At 37.1% G+C, this 24,027-nt stretch overlaps 1 protein-coding gene across 1 annotated transcript; it reads left to right on the top strand.

Annotated features, from left to right (window-relative positions):
* The first annotated feature begins 21,356 nt into the window (after positions 1 to 21,356).
* wdr73 (WD repeat domain 73) lies at positions 21,357 to 23,751 on the top strand. Its single transcript, XM_026234927.1, has 8 exons — positions 21,357 to 21,554; positions 21,717 to 21,784; positions 21,875 to 21,960; positions 22,036 to 22,124; positions 22,359 to 22,426; positions 22,644 to 22,805; positions 22,890 to 23,258; positions 23,400 to 23,751. The coding sequence occupies exons 1-8, from the start codon at positions 21,502 to 21,504 to the stop codon at positions 23,636 to 23,638; spliced, it is 1,134 nt and encodes a 377-aa protein (XP_026090712.1). The 5' UTR covers positions 21,357 to 21,501; the 3' UTR covers positions 23,639 to 23,751.
* Positions 23,752 to 24,027: the final 276 nt, after the last annotated feature.

Here is a 24,027-nt window from a genome sequence, read left to right as displayed (position 1 = left end):
TAAACTCATCTTTCCCTAACTTTCGACCTTCCTGCAACTTGTGTGAATGTGTGTGTGCGTGCGTTTATGTGTTAGATTAGTTTATATGTCTTAGATTTATCTAATAAAGCCTTATTCATATTGAAAAGAGAAGTATCTTGTGTTTTGTGCTTACAAGTTAATGTCTTAAACTGCCGATCTTGTTACTGTGCTAATTGATAGTGTTTTCACTATAGTTTGGATATTAGTATCAAGCGCAGATTTGATGTTAAACGGCTCGTTCACTGAACCGCAGGCGCGTCTCCGTGAACAGCCGTGAAACAGTGATTCTGTTCAAATTCCCTTTAAAATCTTAAATGATTCCCTTTGAGCTAAATTGACCTGTTTCCCTTACAATAGTAATAAGAAATATTTTTGAGCACCCAAACTGCATGTTATAATGTTTTCTGAAGGATCACAGGACATTGAAGACTACATTTACATTTACATTTAATCATTTAACAGACACTTTTATCTGAAGCGACTTACAAATGAGAACAATAGAAACAATCAGATCAACAAGAGAACAACAACAGTATACAAGTGCCATGACAAGTCTCAGTTAGTCTTTTTTTATATATAAGAATATAAAAGACAAGAAAAGGAAAGTGCTAGTATTAGTTAAGTGCTGGTGAAAAAGATGAGTCTTTAGATGTTTTTTGAAAATGAGTAAAGACTCATTTTCTGTACGAATTGAGATTGGGAGGTCATTCCACCAGCTGGGCACAGTCCAGGAAACGGTCCATGAGAGTGATTTTGAACTTCTTTGGGATGGCAGCACAAGGCGTCGTTCACTTGCAAAGCGCAAACTTCTGGAAGGCACACAAGATTGAACTAGTGAGTTTAGGTATGTTGGTGCCTTGTCAGTGGTCGTCTTGTAGGCAAGTACAGTACCGTGAATTTGATGTGAACGGCTACTGGTAGCCAGTGTATCCTGATGAGGAGAGGAGTAACGTGAGCTTTTTTTGGCTCATTGAAGACAACCCTCGCTGCTGCATTCTGGATCAGTTGCAGTGGCTTGATATACATGCAGGAAGGCCTGCCGGGAGAGCATTACAATAGTCCAGACTGGAGAAAACAAGAGCTTGGACAAGAAGTTGGGTGACTTTCTCTGACAGAGAGGGTCTAATCTTCCTACAGTTGTATAAGGCAAATCTGCAGGACTGGGTCGTTGTAGCAATATGGTCTGTGAAGCTAACTGATGGTCCATCACAACTCTTAGGTTTCTGGCTGTCCTGGAAGGAGTTATGGTTGACAAACCCAGCTGTATAGAGAAGTTGTGATGAAACGATGGGTTAGCTGGAACCACCAGCAGTTCTGTCTTAGTAAGGTTGAGCTGAAGGTGATGGTCATTCATCCAGCTAGAAATGTCACTCAGAAAGGCTGAAATGCGAGCAACTACCGTCGGGTCATCTGGTTGGAATGAGAAGTAGAGTTGAGTGTCATCAGCGTAGCAGTGATAGGAAAAGCAATGCTTCTGAATGACAGATCCTAATGGCATCATGTAGATGGAGAAGTGATCCAAGTACTGAGCCTTGAGGAACCCCAGTAGCAAGTTGTTGTGACTTAGAAACTTCACCCCTCTAAGACACCCTGAAGGATTTATCATAGAGGTAGGACTTAAACCACAGGAGTGCGATTCCAGAGATGCCCATCTTTCTGAAGGTGGACAGGAGAATCTGGTGATTAACGGTGTCAAATGCAGCAGACAGGTCCAGTAAGATGAGTCCTGAGGATTTTGAAGCTGCTCTTGCCAGTCGCAGGGCTTCAGTAACCGAGACAGGGCAGTTTCAGTTGAGTGGCCACTTTTGAAGCCAGATTGGTTGCTGTCCAGGAGGTTGTTCTGTACAAAGAGCATAGAGAGCTGGTAGAACACAGCTCGCTCAAGTGTCTTTGCAATGAATGGAAGAAGGGATACCAGTCTGTAGTGCTGGATTTAGATATTGTTTCTTCAGCAGCGGGCTTACCCGAGCCTGCTTAAATGCTGAGGGAAATGTTCCAGAGTGAAGAGAGGAGTCGATAATGTGAGAAAGTGAAAATATTACTGAAGAAGAGATCGCTTGAAGGAGGTGAGTGGGGATCGGATCAAGTGGACAAGTAGTAGGATGATTGGACAAGATAAGTTTCTTGTCTTATTTTTGAAGGAAACTGCAAAGTCGTCAGCTGTAAGAGTTGATGAAAAGGAGGTGGAGGCAGATTAAGAAGAGAAAGTTTTGAAGAGTGTCCGAGCATCACAACAGTTGTTAATTTTGTTGTGGTAGTAGGATGCTTTAGAAGTGAAGACATTTGCAGAGAAGGAAGAGAGGAGAGACTGATACACACTGAGGTCAGTAGAGTTTGCTGATTTATGCCATTTCCTCTCTGCAGCCCTGAGTTTGTGGTCTGAGGTGTGCAGTGGAGCAACTAAAGAGTTGTCCATGGTGCAACAGATCAAAGGAGGCGAGCAGAGTGTTGAAGTCAGCAGCCTGGGGTTTATCTAGGTGGATGTTGAAGTCACCAAGCAGTACCAGAGGAGTACAATCTTCAGTTTGATAGCAGCACATCCTACTCCTCCAAGAAGTTTCCCAATTGACCTGGGGTACGATAAATGACCACAAAGTGAATTTTAACAGGGTGGGTTACAGTAATTGCATGTGATTCAAATGAACCGTTACCTGTAGGTGATGGTTGAATAGCAAATTTCCATTATTTTCATATAAGGAGACCAGTACCTCAACCCCTCCCAGTCGTATGAGGAGTGTGGAAACAAGTGAAATAAGTGGAGAGGGCTGCGGGAGTGGCAGTGTCTTCAGGTATGATCCAAGTCTCAGTCAGTGCTATGAGGTTGAGACTAAGCTGAAAATGCAGCTTTGCCATCACAGGAATAAGTTAAATGATAGCATATATTAAAGTAATTAAATAGGAATTATAAATATTAATACAATTTTGCAGTATTACTATCTGTATTGTGTGTTTGACTAAATAAATGCAGTCTTGGTGAGCATACTTCTTTTAAAACCCTTTAAAAAAAAAAAAAAAACTTAATGACCCCAAACATTTGAAGTTAATATACAATGAAAGCATGAAAAACAAGGCATAAGCCTATTTTATTGTAATAAAAGATTGAGTTTCCATTAGCATATAATAATTTTTGTCACAGAACAAAAGGATATGTCTGTGTCCTTTGTTGAACTCCTTCAGTTTCATGATGACTGTCTGAATATAAAAAAGGGTACTTTTCAGGGTTCAGTGCCTTGCTCAAGGGCACCTCAGTCATGGTATTGTCGGCCTGAGACTTGTACCCACAACCTTAGGTTTAGGAGTCAAAATCTCTAAACATTAGGCCACAACTTCCGCCAGAAACATTTTTTCTTTCATTATGCTTTTTCACTTTTTCAACTTTAGTCCAATCCAAAAGGAGATATTGTATCTAGTACACCCCCAAAACAAAATCAAGACTTTGTAAAAGAGCATAATAGGACCCCTTTAATGTGGAGATCATTTAATCTAAAGAACCTTTTGTGCATTTGAAAGATTCCAGGATGTTAATATTCTTCATAGAACCACTTAAGAGAAACTCAAGTCAATAGCAGTTGTGCCATCAGCTGTTTAAGGATGAAGTGTTCAATAGTAGAGGATTGTATTGAAGAGCTGCTAGCTTTCTCCAGTTACGACTATCTTCTAACAGAATCAAAAGCTTCTAATAAGCTAAAGGCTCTGTTGCTAGTGCTAGCCCATTCTGAGGACCAATTTGGTGCCTTTGCTGTTGCTCTCTCTTCTGTTTTTGTACACTCCACCAAGAGGAGGGAAAGGATTTAAACAGAGAGATGTTGACAGCTATGAACAGTGCAGTTCCTAGATCTCAGAAAGACTGGCAGGCACAACATAACATTTCTGAGTGTGCTTGTAACACTATACAAGGGCCCTCTCTTCTTTTCACTTACACATCCTCCAGGTCTATTGTAATCTTCCCTTGAGACAGTAACCATTCAAGCTATTCACTTCACAGTTTAAGCCAGAAGAACAGATTCTTCCCACGGATCTTAAGAGCCACATAGCCATTCTATTCTAAGCTTAGAAAGATTGATTATCACTGCCTCTGGATATTTTGGAATGATGCAATACAAAGCTGTCATAAGATAAATAAATTCCACATGGCAGAAAAGGTAACACTTGACTTCACCTTATTTCAACATGCTTTCCTGAGCAAAACTTGAAATGTTAGTTTTTTTTTTTTACAGGAGAAATACTGAGGTGATATATGGACTTAATAAGATGCGTAAAACTGACTTCACCTAAAAATGAAAATTCTGTAATCATTTACTAACCCTTATGTCATTCCAAACCTGCATGACTTTGTTTTTTTCTGTGGAACATAGAAGATTTTTTTGAAGAATGTTGGTAACCAAACCGTTTGAGTTCCAATAGACAAAAAATACAGTAAAACTCAATGGGAACCAAAACGATTTGGCTTCATAGAAAAAAGAAAGTCAGATTTAGATCAACATGAGGGTGAGAAAATGATGACCGAATTATCATTTTTGGGTGGACTGTAGGCCCGTTCACACCAAGAATAATAACTATATCCATGTCCACAATAACGCACAACAAAACTTTTATTTTGAGCGCACACTCCAGATCTATTGTCTGCCGCTTTAAAGGCTTGAGCAGGTTGGATTCTGATGGATGGCAAAATTGCTGTGAAAGTGATTCCAACAATATAATTCCTCTGTAGTGTTATTGTTATAGTTGTGGTGTTGTGTGTTCTCAGTTATTCTTTTATATTTGGAATGATTAACAAATCAAACTTCATTTAATATTAGCAATATACAGTGCAATATACTGGGTTGCAATATATTAGCAATATACTGTGTTGAATAATAATAAAAAAAGCCACCAGAATACATGGCTAATATTTAACTCCTTAGCATTGCTGTAAGATTTGCACTGACCACTTAGGTATGGTACATAGCCATGTTTTTGTAACGTATAACACTAATTGCAACTCCAAGTTTCAACGTGTTAAAGGGATATTTCAGTTTGTCACATGGAGTGTGCATGCTGTTATTTTAGATTTTATTTTATTAAAATCGCACATTCCCGAGCCAAGTTACTTATAACGCTAATCCTGCTCACTTGTCACATGCAGTAATTCCTTGCGACTGGACTGATTTTCAAGGGCATGAATCAATAGTCACTGCCAGGGCACTGTGCCGCTCTTTAAATAGAGTTGTGACTGCAGTTGGCCCTGGGTAATGGCAACACAGCCAAGAAAGACGTTCAAACCAGAGTCTCTAGAATCAGATAACAGAGGTGCTGACTTCATGCTAATGTAAACTTTCTATGTAATTCTGGGCTCACATTTGATTAATCTAAGCATGACTGAAAGGTTATTTAACCTTCATCTTCCAATAAATCTCACTTTCAAATGCTTTATCCAGAACATTACTTTATGATTACAAAGAGATTAGTTTAAATCGTTCAATCAAAAATAGCTAAAATTGCATTCTTGGTCATGCATTTATTGAGTAGAGGAAAAGTCATCATAAAATGTGAAATGCATTTGTTTGAGTACTGCAAGATGACTGAAATTATATGACCTGCGGGATTTTTTGTTCCCATAAAAATACATGACAGTGTAATTATACTATATGTCTGCAATATCATCTATGTCTGTACTTTCTTATGCACTGGAAGCTACTGTCGCCAAGACAAATTTCTTTTGTGTGTAAACATACTAAAGCTCTTTCTGACTTCAAAAGCACTTTGTAAAACAACTTCATAAAAAGCTAAATTAAACAAAAATTAAGTTGTTTTCCTTTTGTGCATACCGAGCTTTCATTAAATCCCAGCATGATTGGAACAACAGCAAGCAGATGTTGCAGTTTGATGAGCAGACACACAGCTCTGAGGAGGGGTCCGAGCCCCGAGTTTGTGTAATCAGTAACGTACGAGCGGCTCTTACTGCTGGTATGATGCTGTCTCAGGCTCACATCTCAGAAAAAAACCTGCACTTAGAACAGATCGACGCTTCAGAGATGATAGGAAGTGATAGGAAAGGAATGAGGAGTTCAAATACTATGCTATTTTATCTAAAAATTTCATCTTTGCACTAAATGAAGACAGTGACATCCAGTTATCAAAGTGACATATTGCTTTCAGACATCACAATGCCTGTGGAGAAAACGTGACATTGACAGCGAAGATCTTTTATGAATGACAGCATAACAAAACTGGCAGAATTTTATGATGGTGCAGTGACAGAGACCTTGGCAAAAACAGCAAAGGCACAACCGATCTGCTCTCGAGGGCTCCTTCGCAGCTCTCTAGTCAGTAATGCAAAAGGTTGATACTACCTAGTTACTATTACCTAAATCCCATAGAATTATACTCTTTCTCACACACACACAGATACACTCACCGGCCACTTTATTAGGTACACCTGTTCAATTGCTTGGTAACACAAATTGCTAATCAGTCAATCACATGGCAGCAACTCAATGCATGTAGGCATCTAGATGTGGCGAAGGCGACTTGCTGAAGTTCAAACCGCGCATCAGAATGGGGAACAAAGGGGATTTAAGTTAACATGGAATTGTTGTTGGTGCCAGAAGGGCTAGTCAAACTGCTGTTCTACTGGGATTTTCATGCACAACCCACAACCTTTACAGAGAACGGTCCGATAAAAGAGAAAATATCCAGTGAGCACCAGCTGTGTAGACAGACGAAAATGACTAGTTGATGTCAGAGGAGAATGGGCAGACTGGTTAGAGATGATAGAAAGGTAACAGTAACTCAAATAACCACTCGTTACAACCAAGGTATGCAGAATACCATCTCTGAACGTACAACACGTCAAACCCTGAAGCAGATGGGCTACAGCAGCAGAAGACCACACCGGGAGCCGCTGTTGTCAGCTAAGAACAGGAAATGGCAGATACAATTTGCACAGGCTCACCAAAATTGGACAATAGTAGATTGGAAAAATGTTGCCTGGTCTGATGAGTCTCGATTTCTGCTGGAACATTCAGATGGTAGGGTCGGAAATTGGCTTAAAGCTCAAATCATCTCAGACTGGTTTCTTGAACATGACAATGAGTTCACTTTACTCAAATGGCCTCCACAGTCACCAGATCTTAATCTAATAGAGCAGCTTTGGGATGTGGTGGAACGGAAGATTTGCATCGTGGATGTGCAGCCGACAAATCTGCAGAAACTGTGTAACGCTATCATGTCAGGAATGTTTCCAACACCGTGTTGAAGGCAGTTCTGAAGGCAAAAGGGGGTCCAGCACGGTACTAGCAAGGTGTCCCTAATAAAGTGGCCAATGAGTATATATATATATATAAAATTATATATAGCAGCTTAGGTTTTGGAAATAGAAAATGCTTCAGCATTTGGAAAAATTGTGATAGTAATAATTACATATAAAAAAATTATATGTGTCTAATTTCCAATTCATTAGCCACTATAGTTAAATAATTAGAAAAATAACAAAGTGCACTTAATTTGCCTACTAGTTTTTTTCTGACTATAGTTAGGGAAGTTGTGGCCTAAAAGTTAGAGATTTGGACTTGCAATCCAAAGGTTGTGGGTTCAAGTCTTGGGCCAGCAGGAATTATAAGAGGGGGGAGAGAATGTATAGTGCTTTTGCCACCTACAATACCACGACTGAGGTGCCCTTGAGCAAGGCACTGAACCCCCAACTGCTCCCCGAGTGCTGCAGCATAAAATGGCTGCCCACTTCCCCAGGTGTGTTCACTGCTGTGTGTGTGAACACTTTGGATGGGTAAAACGCAGAACATGAATTCTGAGTATAGATCACCATACTTGGTTGTATGTCACGTCACTTTCACTTTAGTTATTACTGGACTATACTAATATAACAAATACCAATTTGCAACAACAAGCAGGAAAACAAACAGATAGATCTTAAACCAATAAGAACCATTAAGTGCATATAAATAAACATTTAAAGCAGTACTACTTATTTCTACAATCTCCAAATATAGGTGACTTTCAAACACAGTGTGATTACAGTCATAAACTGACACAAAATATTCCCATTACTGTCAGTCAAATAGGCCCAGCAGAGCGTGGGGGGAAAACTAACTTTTATTCTCCTCCCAGGAAAGGCAATACCTCAAACACGTCGAGCAGATGGACCAATTACACACCGGCAGTGCTCACAAAGGAGGAACCGACAGATCAGGTAAGCCATCACAACTTACAACCCAGAATTAAATCCCTAAGGAGGTGTGAACTGTCCCACCAAAAGATAGTAGTAGTTAAAAACACTCTCTCTCTGGGGGAGGCACCAGACCCACCATGTAAGTCAGACCTTGATTATTCTGAGCATAGTTACACTTGCTGCTCTGCTCGTGTTGTTGAGACAAAACAGCTGTGCCTCTGTGTCTCCCGAGACAACAAAACTGTTGGAAAGGTTTATACTGCCTCAAGGGGATGTACACTTCAGAGAAAACGACAATCCCAACCTCGTTAAAACCGTGGCAGTATGGGTAATGATTGAGTAACTGTAGCCTGGAGAAATCATTACTTCCACGGTCTGCAGATACACATGCAGGTTGAGCTGAACTCGCTACACAGCTGTGAAGTTCATTAGGAATAACAATTATAAGCAAAGTTGCTCTGTATATTAATGCATGAGTGAAGAAAAAAAGTTCATATTTTCTTAGTAGTCCTCTATTGTACTTCACTGATGTTTCAAGCTCAATAAATATTGTATATTTAAAAGCAAATCATTTCGTATGAACGCCAAGGTCAGGATGGCAACCACAGCCAGAGTTACACCACAAAATGTTTAAAACCTTTATTTATGAAGACATAGTTTCTAGAATATACATGTACCTTAATCAATGTATTATTCTAATACTTGACCTACTGTGAAACTAGCTGGTCCTCAATTATTTATTGAAAATACGCATGTGTCCGAACCAAAATACCTTATCCTAAAAGACATGACTACTCATGTCAAAACAGATAATGAATTCTACCAAATAAGACGTTTCTGACGAATATTAGGGAATGGTTTCTTTCTAAAACGTAGCCACTTGCAAACACTAATGTGTCAATAAGAAGTTACTTATATGTTATATTTCATCTTTATGTGTGAATAAATAAGTTTGTTATACAAATAAAAATAAATACATTATAATTTATGAATTATACAAGGAACACTTAGAAAACTGCACTCACAATACATTAATAAGAGAATGAAATAACATGCATACTGCCTGTATGTTATTAAATATATTTTGTAAACATATTATAAAAGTAAAAATTAATCACATTTATTTTTTCTGGAATCTATCACTGGCTCGTTTTTGTGATGGCGGTGGGGTTTGCTGTTGGCACCACTGACTCCATCCAGCTAAAATGGATTGATTCTTGGTCTAACAGTCAGATGTTATAATGCCAAGTCAGATCCCTCAATGAGCCAGCAGCTGGAAGGATTAACTCATTATAATAAGAGAGCACGGAAATTGTTTGGCGCGAACATATTGCATGATTTGTTTAAATCTGTTATTGTGACAACATTAGTTTCAATGCACATTACCTCTTGGAATCAATGGCAATCATTCCTTTTATGAATGTGACCAGAGCATCCAATGATCTTACTCTGAGTCATACGATCAGCGAGATTCATGAGAAATGTGATATGTAACCTTTAAAAAAAAATTAAATTGTCAAATTGCAGTGCCATTTCATTCTTGCCAGCAACACTGATGACTCACTGATTTGCTTGAAATTATTATCAGCTTTTTTGTGACCTTATCAGTTGTTTGCACCAGGTTCCAGCTGCTGTGGAACACTATGGCTGGCAAGGCTCACCAGCTCTTACTCTGGCTGGATTTATGCTGGTTTTTTAAGCTTGTTCACCACCGCAACTGAACTGATTTCATGGAGGCACATATTTTAAATTAAACATGGCTACTTCTAATTTGCTCCAGGCTTGCTTCTTTATCTGTTCCTTTTCTACCCAGGCTCTTAGTACATTCGTGGATTCACTTAAACATTAATCATGACTGAACTGAGGGGATTCTGGCTGTCACTTAATTTGCGTGAGATAAGATCCTTTATTCAGGAGGTTTTTTAATAATAATCTTAAGGAAAAGACGGGAACCAGAATTCGTGGAAAACATCCAGGTAATGCTGTTCACGTCATTGATTTTATCACACATCGCTGACAACTCTTTCTGTCTCTCTCTGTATTTCCTGGAAGGTACAAACAGTATTCCTAAAATACAGTACTCCAACGATTCTGAGCTGGTTCTTTTTGAACAAATAGACTCTTACAAGTCTTTTTTTTCCATAAGGATTGAGTGAGTTAAATAATTTTTGTTAATGACATGTTATGTGATGTGTAGTTAAAAATTCATATTATTATATATATGAAATCAGAATATAACAATTACCATTCAATATTGGATGCAGGACTGTAAAATTGAGTTCAAGGGCAAAACTCGCCCTTTTATTCCTTTCAGTGCTACCCTGCTTTCTCTGCTTTGTTTCTATGCTCTCCTCTCATAATGATCCCCCATGAGGCAGAGTATAAAAAAGAACCAGAACTTGAAAAAAAAGGGGGAATCAGTATGCAAAAGAGCCTGGTATTTTTGTCTGTTTGTGATTTAGCAAAGAGTTTCAACAAAAGCCGGTTTGCTCCAGTACAGGGAAATCTGTGAGGAGGTGTAAATATGTGCCAGAAGAGTGCCAAAACAGTGGTTCAACATGACCGACTTTTCTGTTCTTATTCAACCTGAACACCATAAAGGAAATATTTCAGTAGTCGAGGATAATAAATTATACACATAAGACTCTTGGCAATGTACTGCAAGTGAAACATTTAACATTTTTCCCCCATCTTTCACTCTTTTGCATCCTCTCCCTTGTTGCTGCTCGTATTATGTGATGTTATGTGCAAAGAAAGCAAAGTAGGACTAGGTTGTGTGACACAAGATAGTAAAATAAATTTTAACAGATGAATTTCTGCTTTTTATACTGTGGTATATCCATGGATTAAAAAAAAAGAAAAGAAAAATTCCAACACCAAGCAAACTAGTTATTTTCCAAAGTGTAGATTATACTTTGTTGATTATAATGGGATCATTAATGGACCTTTTTCCTGTTTAAACCACGTTTTGTGCAATGGAATTAATTACTCTTCATGGAACCATAGATGCTAATAATGGACCTTTATTTTCAAATGGGTTATCAAGTTGATATGATATGATAGGGTCTTAATGAAAGTCTTTAGAATACTTTGGTTAAAATGTCCCAATGGTAGTGTAAGACAACACCCTTTTTACCCTGTCAAAAACAGCTCTTTTCAAAGCAAGCTGTTTTGTAGAATTTTCCTTTAAATGCAAATGAGCTCTGCTGACCCCGCCCCTCTCTTCCAAGCTGCTTTCTGAGGGACTGTTTACTTTAGCTGCATGCTAATAAGCACATTATTAGGAGAGGCGATTTTCAAAGATTAATTAAAATAGACGCATTTAGGTAGCTCGTGGGTACATTCCCTTCAAAAACAAACATAATCCACTGCGTCTTCAGGGGGTCAGATATTGGGAGTAAATGACGAGCGCTACGTTCATTATTACATCCAACAACAAAACACCTCAATTACTTAGGAGACATTCTTGTCTACTTCTGCTCCGGAGGCGGACTGATGACAGCTCACTCAAGATAGGCCTACTGTAAGGTAAGACGCCAGTCCAGTCTGTGCTTGAATGAAACTGTCAATCAAACAATTGTGGGAGGGGTCACACAGACAGTCATCTGAGATCAACTCGATTTGAGAAAGGGGAAAATATAACAAGATAAAATAAATTAAAAACACTGGGAGGATTTTTATCATTATTGGGTGGACGTGTACACATACAGCCAACACATATTTCAGTTCTAACAACTTGTAAAAGTGCATGTAGCATTCGATGACCCCTTTAAAAATGTAGGCTATGGAGCACAGGCTCTTCATGGCCTATAAACAACCTCAGAAGGTTCTTGTCATCCTTTTAAATTATCGAAAAGGTAGTCGATTGATATTCAAATGAAGGACAAAAAGGCTTCTGTTAGATTTGATGGGCCATCAAACAGCATCAGTGTCTTGCAGAAATGTCATGTAAGGCTTTGAAGGAGGAGGCCTGAGCGATGCTTTCACAGTATGGCCAGTGGAAATGCAAAGTTTGTCCTTTTGAAGATGCTGACACAGTCCCTGAGCGGTCTGGAGCTGTTTCCACCAACCTGTCATGCTTCTGGATTTTCTCCTGATTAAAGGACGGGAGTAAATATAAAAGACAGGACATCAGCACACACAGTCATAACACATCTTCTACAGAAGCCTAAACAAATCCCTTGAGTCTCAAATTCAGCTCCTTATAATTTTTATCACTTAAATATGTAGGCTCATTTCGCACAGCAAGCGTAACTCCAACATGCTTTCACAGTCACTGCGATGGATTCTTCTGTACAATTCTTTCTGTCTTGTAAGACTGTTGGTTGCCTGGAAATATCTATTGCACATTTTACCTTTTTAGAATCAATTAAACAGGTCTGTTGGATATTACAATATGAAACATTGGAGTATATACTGTATGTAAAATACTATTAAACAACAGTAATATGGTTTCTCTTTATTTCTTTATTATTATGCAGTGTTTCATTGCAACAGTCTTCATTTTCAAAGAAAACAGAGGAATACTCTACATAGCAGATGTCAGCAACAACAATAATAAACAATTATTATTATTATTTTTTTGCTGCATTCTGGTTACAAGGATACATAATTTTGATTGCTTCAAAAATTATTAATTTTTTATGACTTGAATTAAGAAAAGTCCATTACTAGTGAAAAGTTCAACTTTTTTAATGTTTTCAAAGGAAGATTATTCTGCTCACTATGACAATATTTATTTGATAAAAAAATACAGTAATAATTTTATACTGTGAAATATGATTACAATTTAAAATAATAATTAAAAAAATCTATTTGAATGTGTTTTGTATTTCTGTGGTGAGTTTTCAGTAGCCATTACTCCAGCCTTCAGTGTCATATTGAGCTTTCAGAAATCTGTTTAACATGCTGATGCTTAACTATTATCAGTTATTATTAACTCTCAGTCATTAATAAATGTTCTTGTTATCATCAACGTTGAAAACTGTTTTTTTTTTACTCTATTTTTTGTCAAATAAATGCAGCCTAGGTGAACACAAGATACTTTTTGTTAATGTTAATAAAATCTTAATTATTCCAAATGTTTACCAGTATAGTGACAGAAAAAGATGTGGGTTCGAGTCTCAGGTCCAGCAGGAATTGTCAGTGTGGGGACTGAATAATCAGCGCTCTCTTCCACCTTCAATACCATGACTGAGGTGAGACCATTGAGCAATGCACCAAACCCCCAACTGCTCCCCGAGTGCCACAGCAATATGGCTGCCCACTGCTCCGGGTGTGTGTGTGTTCAATACTGTGTGTGTGTGTGTGTGTGTGTGTGTGCACTTGGATGGATTAAACACGGAGCACAAATCCCAAGTATGGTCACCATACTTGGCCACACATCACTTCACTCACTCACTTGATTTGCAAATAAATACATAAATGCAATGTCAATAAAATTGCAGCATACTTTAAGACACAGTCTGCTGCCTTTACTTTGCTGAGACATCCAGGGGACACATGAGCTTTTAGCGCCTTACCGAAAGACTTAGATCCTGCTGAGAGCTCGCCATTACAGCACATCAGTAAAACTCATGTGCAGCTGAACCGCTCTGATTACTGAATGGGGAATGCCCAGTGTGACTGGCAGCTCACATGGTGGTTTGTTAAATAGGCGAAAATTACTTGAATAAAAAGCATAGTAGGGGGTGTGGGGGATGTGGGGTTTTAAGAGTGAAAAGTAACACATGTGAGAGAGAGGGAGGGAGTAAGGACAGTAATAACCATGCAGGAAGCATGCAGGGCCCAAAGGATACAATTAGCAATCAGAACATAGTACAGAAGGCCTGATTACAAATGCAAACCATGTCTTCCTACAAATCCGGGGGTTATCAAACACCAGGCAGCCATTGGTGAAGCCAGAGATGAGCTGTGCCCTCTGCATTGGACACGCTACAAACCACATTCTATTTCACAAATACAGCTCTTTACTAGTGCCAGTGAGACAATAAGTATTTTCACTTGTTTGTTGTTTGCAGCGGATTCAACTCAAAAGGACAATCAAAGACAGGCAGTTTGTCAGACAGTGTAATAAGCATTTTTATTTATGAAGGTTAAGTAAGAAGCATGTGGGACTAGTGTGAAGATAATAATCCATAAACTGCCAATGTTTTATATTAAAATTAACTCTGTCAATCTAACAACAACAAAAAAAAAAAAAAAAAAAAAAAAAAATATATATATATATATATATACATACATATATAGATATATTTTTTTTACAAATGTTAAAAGTTATTTGAATTTGTCATGCTCCTGACACAATTCATGTTTTTTTATCTAGTATTTTTAAATGAAAAACTAAAAATACTTCTGAAAACTATAAAAGATTGTAAAAACATACAAATATTTTCTGATTTCACAATTTAATTTTTTAGTAATTTTGTAGTGTGTTTTGTCATTTTTATTAGTTTACGTTTTTTATTAATCTGCATTTATTAGATTTACTTTATTTTACAGTAATTATTTTAGTACTTCAAGTTGATATGAAAATTATAATTGTTGTATGTAATATATGTATGTATGTATAATCTGCCTCCATGCAGTCAACCAATGGGCTGAACCAACTCCCTTTTCAAATTTTTTTTTGTAAAATAAATAAAAATAAAATGTTTCAAATTCCAGCTATAGAAATGTATAGTATAAAATTATACATTATTTAGTTGCTACATTTCATCATTTATTTTATATATTATTAATATTTTTTTATGACCAATGTAAAATAACTTCCAGCTCAATGTCCTGTTGCATGTGGCCACACTCATGAACAGCAAGGGAGCTAATATATATAATTTTTTTTTTTTTTTTTTTTTTGTTACATTTAGCACAACCCTGAAATCTGTAGTACAGGGTATTTAAAGAATGAGTTATTTATAAATTTGCACTATGAAAAATGTATGTATTTTAAAATCATACCATTAAATAATCCTCAGCACTCTGCCCTGGCTTGCAAATTTTTTTATTTTATTTTTTTGCCTAATGGCAGTTTCACATAAGTACCTCTGAGAATATTATTTTTTTTTCTGGGAGTTTCTTAACCCAGCCACAGCTTAATTCCTTCAATCTCTCTCTCTCTCTCTCTCTCTCTCTCTCTCTCTCCCTCCCTCCTTCCCTTTAGAAAAGCCAGCATTCTTCTGACTAATGCCCCTCGACACATTGAACTCCATATTGTGTGTTACAAATTCCCTTCTTAATTTGTGAGAGAGGAAAAAGAAAGCCAGCTCACTAAGATCAAAGCTCTTTTTTGCCCTCTGAGAACCAAAAACCAATTTCTCCATACTTAAATTGTGTAAAAAAGCCTTAAAAGGGTCTGAATGTTTATTTCAAATTAGCCAATAAATTAAAGTTTGTTCCTGATATTGAACAGCAATGGCTTAGATGGAGCAGTGGATTACTAAGGTGAAAGTAATCACTGTGGACCGGGTGTCATTTGCTGCTGACCTGCAACCAAGGCATAATGAACAAAGTGGATGAATAGCTTAAATGGAATGATAACATTATAAATCAAGAGTGGATGGTTATCGGACTATAAGAGATAGATAAAGTGAAAAAAGATAGATAGACAGTAGGTAGATGGAAGGATGGATGGATGGATGGATGAAGCTCTTGGCTCCCTTGAATACTTCAAAGTAGCAGGTTAGAGAGGGAATTAGTTTGCTGGCTAATCTCAGCGGATGAAGGAATGGAATTTTCACTTTGCTATACCAGCATTCATAATGGGAGAGAGAGAGAAAAGGAGAGAGAGACATCAAAGTGGAGCAATATATTAAAAAAAAAATTCAGAGACCTTCCCTTTGATTTGTGAATGAGTTTGCATAGGGGCAATCCAATTTTAGCTGAACACTTCTCATCCTATATAATTTAAATTGCTACTGATGAATCTAGAAAATATTATTTTATATACTTAATGGAGGAATTTTTAGGCACTGCTTTTGGTAATAATCTTATAGAGAAGAACTGAATAGGTTTCCTAAAAATTCCTGCTACAAAATAACCAGCATTTCCAAAGTGTGTTTCTTAGACCATTTCATTCTCTTCTGTGTGATTTATAAAGAGAGCCCTGACTGAAATTAAAATTATAATTGCTGGAAAAATACAAAAATATAGACCTTTTAGATACTGTTTGAATATTCCTAGTATAGTTTTAAGTATCTATGTAGTATGCAGTTCTTTGTAACCGCTGTGAAACCACGATAGCGTGATAGACACTTGACATTTTATTCTGTGAAGAACATTTTCTGTACGGGTTTCAGGCAGTCCATCAGATAATCATGTGACCTGCTTTAATAGGTTTGACCCTTGAGTTCTAGTTCTCTAAATTAGTTTTATGGGAAGGACAGCATATGACACTTCTATGTGCCTGATCACAAAAGTGTCATTTCACTCTATTATAAAACAGTCCAGTCCAGTCTGACTGTTTCAAAAATTGATATTGAAATTGCATTTTAATATGACATAACATAGCAAAGATGGATGCAACCCCATGCAAAATTCAAACGTGGAATGCTTGCATTGTGCATTAGATGACCCAGATACAGGAAAACGTTCTGTTCTGTTAATGCCTACAGATTTTTAAGATGATAATGTCTTCCCTCACTGCCTGGATTGATCAAATATTTGCATTCCAGAGTTCTCATTCCAACCCAGTCAATTCCTGCAGTTCTGCCACATAATTAAGTTCCACAAATCCTATGCATTTTTTCATCACAAGTATAAATAATTTAGTTTCACACGACCAATTTACACCATCTCTCTCCTCCTTTTCTCCCCCAATCCATTTTTCATGCACTTGTCAATTTTGATATTTTGGGCTGTCTTGCTTTTGGGTTGTCTGGCTACTCTATATACAAAACTGAATAATATTATACATTCTACATATTTGTAAAACATTTTTTATGATGATTTTTTTGATACAACAATTTTTACTTAGAGCCCAAAAACTGTAGCCGTGCGCACATTTGCACGTTTGTCATATGTGCACAAAATATACACTAAAACACTAAAATATGCATCTTGCAGAAGATGTGAACAGAGGTGGGTAGTAACGAGTTACATTTACTTCGTTACATTTACTTGAGTAATTTTTCGGGGTAACTAATACTTTTCGGAGTATATTTAAAGATGGGTACTTTATACTCTTACTTGAGTACATTTTTTGGGAAAAATCTGTACTTTTACTTCGTTACTGTGGGCGACGCCCCTCTCGTTACTTTATCTTAATGCAATAAATGCTTCAGTTTATTCCAAACGCGCCGTCTACTTTTCTCTGGACAATGAGCGATGCCCATTCGCGAATGATTCATTCTTTTGAGTCAACTCTGTTCAAAGGCTTGATCAAACCAATTGGCAAACGAGTGAATTGGTTCATGAATCAGTTTGATTGAGTCGTTCAGTTCCCTGCCTCACGCGCTGAGCATCTGAAGCGGTTCGCTCAGAGTTGTAACGTTTAAGAATATCAGCAGCGTTGAAAACGGGGCTATGGAACTGCACTGAATTGAAAGCTAATCTGCAAAGGCTATTATTTGCTTGCGATGGAGATCCTTATTAGATGAACGCGTGTGCTGTCTACTGTTTAACAGGTAATAACTTGGGCTACATTCGATTACAGTACACGATACCACTGTGACATTAGTTTGTTGTACGTGTGTGGCTTATAACAGGTTGAATGCAGCTTCCAAAAGACAAAGAATAGCCGATTAAGATTTTATTAATTTTAATACAATCACACCAGTGCGAGTACGTTCAGCAAGTCATATCATCAGCTGCTAAATTCAGATCTGTGATCGCTTGCTGGCGCTGAGCCAGAGACAGACGCGTTTTTACAGCGCTGCGCATTAACCAATCACACACGGTTCTGTTCCGATGAGTCATCGCTGAAATGCCGGTGCTTCCTTCACTCGCTCACTTACTGAATACCTCTTTCTGCCGAATTCTCTCGTCAGAAACAACAAAGTGCAGATGTGTGTACGAATCTATAATTAAGATATTGATTTCACAGTGTTAACAGTTTCAGTGATTTTAATGGTAGTTTCTGAGAGTGAATGAAATCTAGACTGTCAGTGAAAATTATGTTTAATAATGTAAATGTTATTTGTTATTTCTTTCTGAACAATGAAAGATTAGTAGCAATATTTATATCACATTAACTTTCAATGTTAAATTCACATTTAAAATAAAGTCAGTCGTATTAAAAATATGTTATGGCATGACACCTATATTTGTTACTTAAATAAACAGACAGGGTTTTATAATAAATTACATAAATTGGATTAAAGGCTGATGAAATATATACATTTATACACACACACATACATTACATACATTTTTTGTCGATATATCTATATAAAAAAAGGCTCCGTATATATGACCCAAAGTAACTAGTAACTAACTACTTGAGTAGATTTTTTATCCGATACTCTTTTACTCTTACTCAAGTAACTATTCAAGACTAGCACTTTTACTTTTACTTGAGTAAATATTTCTAGAATTACTTTTACTTTTACTTGAGTAAAGTTTTTGGGTACTCTACCCACCTCTGGATGTGAATGCAGACGTTGTGTGTTTATAAGCTAGGCTACATGAGATGCGGAAAATGAAGACTGACAATGAGCAGCAGAGACAATCATCATGGAGGACACGTCAGAGCAGTTTTATTATTGTGCGTTGCATAAAAGTAGCCTATGTTTGTGAGATCTCTGAACTGTAACCCTTTCATCATTGCTTTGACAATACTGCTGCAGGAGCTCTAGAGCCAAAACAACAAACAGTTCTGTTACATCATTTCAAACAGTCATAATTACTGCATGTAAACGTACTTAAGGATTGAAAGTTAAAGTAAATGCAAAATGGAAAAGCAGCATATAAATATATTTAGGAAAATGTTCATACACCGCTTGAGTAGCAAGATTGTGTTCAGTTTTTACTGTTTCTTCCTTTTTGTATTTTTGTGTAAGAATAAAAAGCGCTTCATGTGGTACTTAGTGTCTTTCATTCCATATATATACATGATATACATCAATTACCATGTCATTAAATGTCCTCATCATCCGCGTGAGACCGTTCAGCGTCTACCCACAGATTTGACAGGGATTTCAAGTTTAAAAGCAAGGTTAATCGTGCTCTCAGTGTCAACCTTCACCGCACTAGGCTATAACAGGGAGCCATTGTTTACATTTTCTTTTCTTCTTTTTCTTTTCTTTTTCTTTCTTTTTTTTATGCAGAATGTGTGAACAGTCGCCATGGTTTCTCCCATCTGAAATAAAGGTGGACTAAAAACAGAAAATGTGACCATTTGCAGAAACAGACAGCTTAAAAGCCTGTCACATAGCATAATTATCTGTATGATGTGTAATTTTCCTCAGCAGTAAGGCGAAGTCTTACTGAAAGCACTGTAACCATAATGCATGTGCACCATGGAAGTTTTAAACCACACCTGAATCTGGGTTTCAGTCCTAAAACCACAAACTTGATACAGTGAGATTATTTTAAATCTCTCTAATGTTTCCTGTTGTTTCCAGGGGGAATAATGCTTTTTTTAAATTATTATTCTGACCCTCAATAATGGCCTTAGATGACGCACATTAGAAAAAGGCTAATGATGCCATGACCCATTTTTACAATTTTTCCCTAACTTAACTCACTTTGTACATTTCCCCATAATATGTGGGTTTACCCTCAGTCTTCTGAACAATGTGAGAAGAACCGTGAATAATCTGCTTTAATAACAGACTGTTTGATTGCTATCATGAACACTTCAAGGAAGCTAACTGAAATTCCTGGCTGCAAATAGGCCTAGAAGGTATGCTAAGATTAGATTTAAAATATATCAGCTTTATTAAGGAACATATTTTATACTCAAGCAATTTGTATTCCAATAAAGGAATGCTTTTTTGAAACATATGAGACATAAAGTGAATTTCGAGAGAGAAAATTAATTTAGCCATAATTTAGTAATATTGGAGGATATTTGCTCGATGGCTTTTAATGCTACAGCGACATCTGCTGGTTCATTCATCAGATCAAATCACATTTTTGGATCCAAGAAAGATTGAAGGCCTATAGTTTATTTCAGTACTCAGGCTCTTCTGATTTTTCTGTAACATTTTGTTTTTAATTATCGTAGCACGTTTTAGAAGAAAATACTGTTTCAGTTTTTTTTACTTCAAAATGTAACCTTTAATTCAATGTGTTACTTCCCATTTATTTGTAACGGTTTGTGAAATTGAGCAATACCTGTGGTGAAAATAGTTTGTACACCAACTTTTTTGTGACTTGTAGGATTTATCCTTATAGATCCATCAAATATTAACAAGTTCTACTTGCAGATAACTCGTTTAGCCAGATCTTAGCAGGACTACACTGAACCACATCCTCAGAAGAATGACATCTTTATTTAGATTTTGGTGCTGCATGAGGCAAATGAAAAAAACTTTAATTCTCATCATATAATTCATTCATATTAATTAGCGTTTTGACATTTAAGAATGTTTTTCTCCAGGTGGAAAGAATGTTCCTCTAAAAATGCTGTTTGAAAAAGAAGTGTGTTCTAAAGTTTGTGAGAGTCTCAAAATAAAAAGCTGATGAAGTAATGATGTGGAACATTGCAATTACACAAGGGGATGGTATTTTAGCATACAACATAAGGGAGGCAGATCACAAACTGAGTAAAGCTGATGGGACAGCTAAAGCATGTCACCACCGTAAATCCTGGATTACAATTAATACATGCTTCTTTTTCAAGAGAGGCATGCCGCACATTTCCAACATTTAACTCTGTTTGGTCTGTGTCTATGAAATTCAAAGGATGGATTAAGTGAAGCTGGCTTTGCTCTGCATTGTACAGCCACCTTTTTATACTCTAAAAAATGCTGGGTTGTTTCAACCCAACTTTGGGTCAAATATGGACTAACCCAATAACTGGGTTACATAAAACAGAAACAAACAAAAAAATTAACCCAAAAGTTGGGTTAGTCCATATTTGACATAAAGCTGGGTTGGGACGTTATTGTATTTAATTACTTTTTGTTTTGGAAAAGAAAATTGCAAAACATAAAATTCCAAAACGTCACGTTCGATATATTATCCTTGTGCCGCCAGATGGCGACAATGGAACTTTATACTGTTGAAACACAGCAGGAGTACAGAAGAAGAACATGTCCCGGAAACATCGAAACATTAACCGATTTTAAATATCTTCTGACTGTCTGTGGAATAAACTCATGTAGGAGTGGGGTTTTGTACATATTTGTAAAATACGTGAACCGTTATTCAGCATGGACATATCCTCTGATGAATCTGATGACTGGTTCATGGAGTCTCTAAACACGTGAGTCTGACAGCAGTAGAGCTGCATTTGATTTGAAAGCATGTTAAAAGTTGTGTCTTAGCACTTATTGCATTGCCTACCTAAAGTTAACGTTAGACAGCTTTTCCTTGAGCTGCAGGGAACTTTTTCATTAGCCAGTAAATCTGCGTCTTTTAATTCCAGATACAAAGACCTGCATGTATTTCAACTCGAGCATCCGACAAAAGTAATAGAGTGGACGGGTGATAAAAGTAAACCGTCTCTAAATTCAAAATCATTAGTAGAAAGTAGAAAATCCACTGGATTCTAAAAAGGCTGTTTTTTTTCCACCTGTATTCCAGATATTTGTGTTGCAGGATACACTGGAGCAAGAAGTGAAATCTTAGAGTTACTTCTGCCTCTTAAGTTATATGCCGGAGAAAACCAGGTGAATGAAGACACTAGTATTTGTTTTTTGAATGTGCAGTTCATTTAATTAACTACTTATTGGTCACAACTTCAGGGCCTTTGTGCAGAAAGAGACTTCAAAGTACAGCATGGTGGATTCTCTGAGGAACCTATTGAGAGTTTGATACATATCCCTGGGACAAGGTAATAACTAGATCTTGATATGTTCAGAAGTTCAGAAGCCTTTTCTATCGAAATTTGCAACAATCTATTTCAGCCTATTTACTTGCAAATTACTGCTTAGTTTAATTCAACGTGATGCCAACTACAGCAAGATATTGAGAAATATTGAGTTCGTCTCAGTTTAAAAAATGTAGAGCCCTATTTATTTTGCCATCTGCGTGACTATATGATTATTTGATATATGGTTCTTTACAGGTGTGTGGTGACAAGTGGAAGTTTTAGTACGACATTGCAGATATGGGATATTGGAGGCGATGACAGCGGTAGGATTCATGTCTGTGTAGTTCATTACAAATTGAACTAGCAATGAAAAAGCAAACAAATCATCTACATGCATTTGATGAATTATGTGTAATTATCTTCAAAATAAAAAAATTTAACTTATGTAACCAAAAATATTCTGACGTATTTTTGAATTGATGGAGCATTTTGCAAATCCTTAACATTTCATGTAGTATCTTAACTGATTTTTCAATACAGATGTTATAAAAAAGACTGGAGTCATAAACCTCAAGAGCACATCAGCAAAAGGCAGTAAAATAGCACCTGGGTTAACAGACGAACCAGCAGTCCTTCATGGTTCTTGTATAAGTGAAGTTCAGCTGACAGAGATAGCAACAGGACGGGTTCTGTATACAGTAGGTAATATCAAAACTTACTTCTTATCAGTTAAACTGTAACTTTATCAGTTCAGCCCATTTATTCTGACTTATTTATTTTTTACAGCAAAAGAGTCCTCCGATTCAGTGAGTGGCTTACAGTTTGTGAATGCTTGTGTGTTTCTCATTTGTGCGAGTGATGGCTCTCTGCTCATGGGTGACACAAGAGATCCCTCGACTTGTCATTATCCTCTGGAAGACAGTAAGAGTGATTTGCACTGGGCATTTGGACTGAGGACTGACGGCTCTCAGTCAGAACCTTCCTGTTGTACTGTAGCAAGACTCTCGTCCTCTGGTCACATGCTGCTGTCTGATCTAAGAAATGTACAACGTCCGTTTTGTCAAACCCAACTAAATGTCCAACACAACACATCAGAGAATGACTTCCTGAATGTTTGTTGGGCACCTGTTCTCGACAGATGTCTGTCTGTGTCGGGTAAGTAAAGAGTGCTTCCATTTTTTCCTGTCTCAAGTAAGGAACATAAACTTTTAGTTTTGTAAGGTTGAGTTAGATAGAATATTCCTTAGTCTATTCCACCAATGACCTGACCATTTTTTTCTTTCTCAAATTTGGAAGGGTTTGATGGAACCGTGCACATCTACAACACAATGAATTGGAGTACAGAGGGACAGAGCCCACAGCCAGTTTTTTCACACCGAGGTCATGAAATGTCAGATGAAGCCAAATACAGTGGTTCTCTGCCTGTGGTTACCATCCATTCTTGGCATCAGTCACGACCAAAAACTGTTCTCTCAGCAGCTACAGATGGATCTCTACATGTATGGGACTGGGTGGATAAAATCACTGACCGATGATGTTAATGTTCATTATATAATTAATAGACAAACTATTGTGTAATCATACAAGCATATCCTTTATTTTATTTTTTTACAGATTTGCATAATAATTTGCAGTCAAAGTAGAATGTTTGTCAAATACATTAATTAATATTAAACAATTAAGAAATAACATCGTCTTTGAATTTTGACAATGAGCGTTGGCAAACTATATTATTACACGGCTCTCTGGGATACTTGATTCTGATTGGTCAGTTGCTGCATTCAGCAGTGTGATATTTCAACTCATATCAAATTATGGTGAGTAGCTGTGTAGTCATCAAAAAAAATTATATTGTAGCCTAACACCATTTCTACAGCGTGACAGGACAAAACAAAGAGAAAACATTAATATCACTGATGCTGGA

Source organism: Carassius auratus, chromosome 46, assembly GCF_003368295.1.
Source record: "Carassius auratus strain Wakin chromosome 46, ASM336829v1, whole genome shotgun sequence".
NCBI lineage: Eukaryota > Metazoa > Chordata > Actinopteri > Cypriniformes > Cyprinidae > Carassius > Carassius auratus.
Note: the sequence above shows the minus strand (reverse complement) of the source record. Positions and strands in the feature narration are given on the sequence as shown.

Bases quoted from the DNA above. Each gene is read 5' to 3' on its own strand.
- wdr73 (XM_026234927.1), top strand. From the start codon at position 21,502: ATGGACATATCCTCTGATGAATCTGATGACTGGTTCATGGAGTCTCTA. The intron at 22,806-22,889 runs GTAATATCAAAA...TATTTTTTACAG, and splicing joins ACGGGTTCTGTATACAGTAG to CAAAAGAGTCCTCCGATTCA. The intron at 23,259-23,399 runs GTAAGTAAAGAG...CAAATTTGGAAG, and splicing joins CAGATGTCTGTCTGTGTCGG to GGTTTGATGGAACCGTGCAC.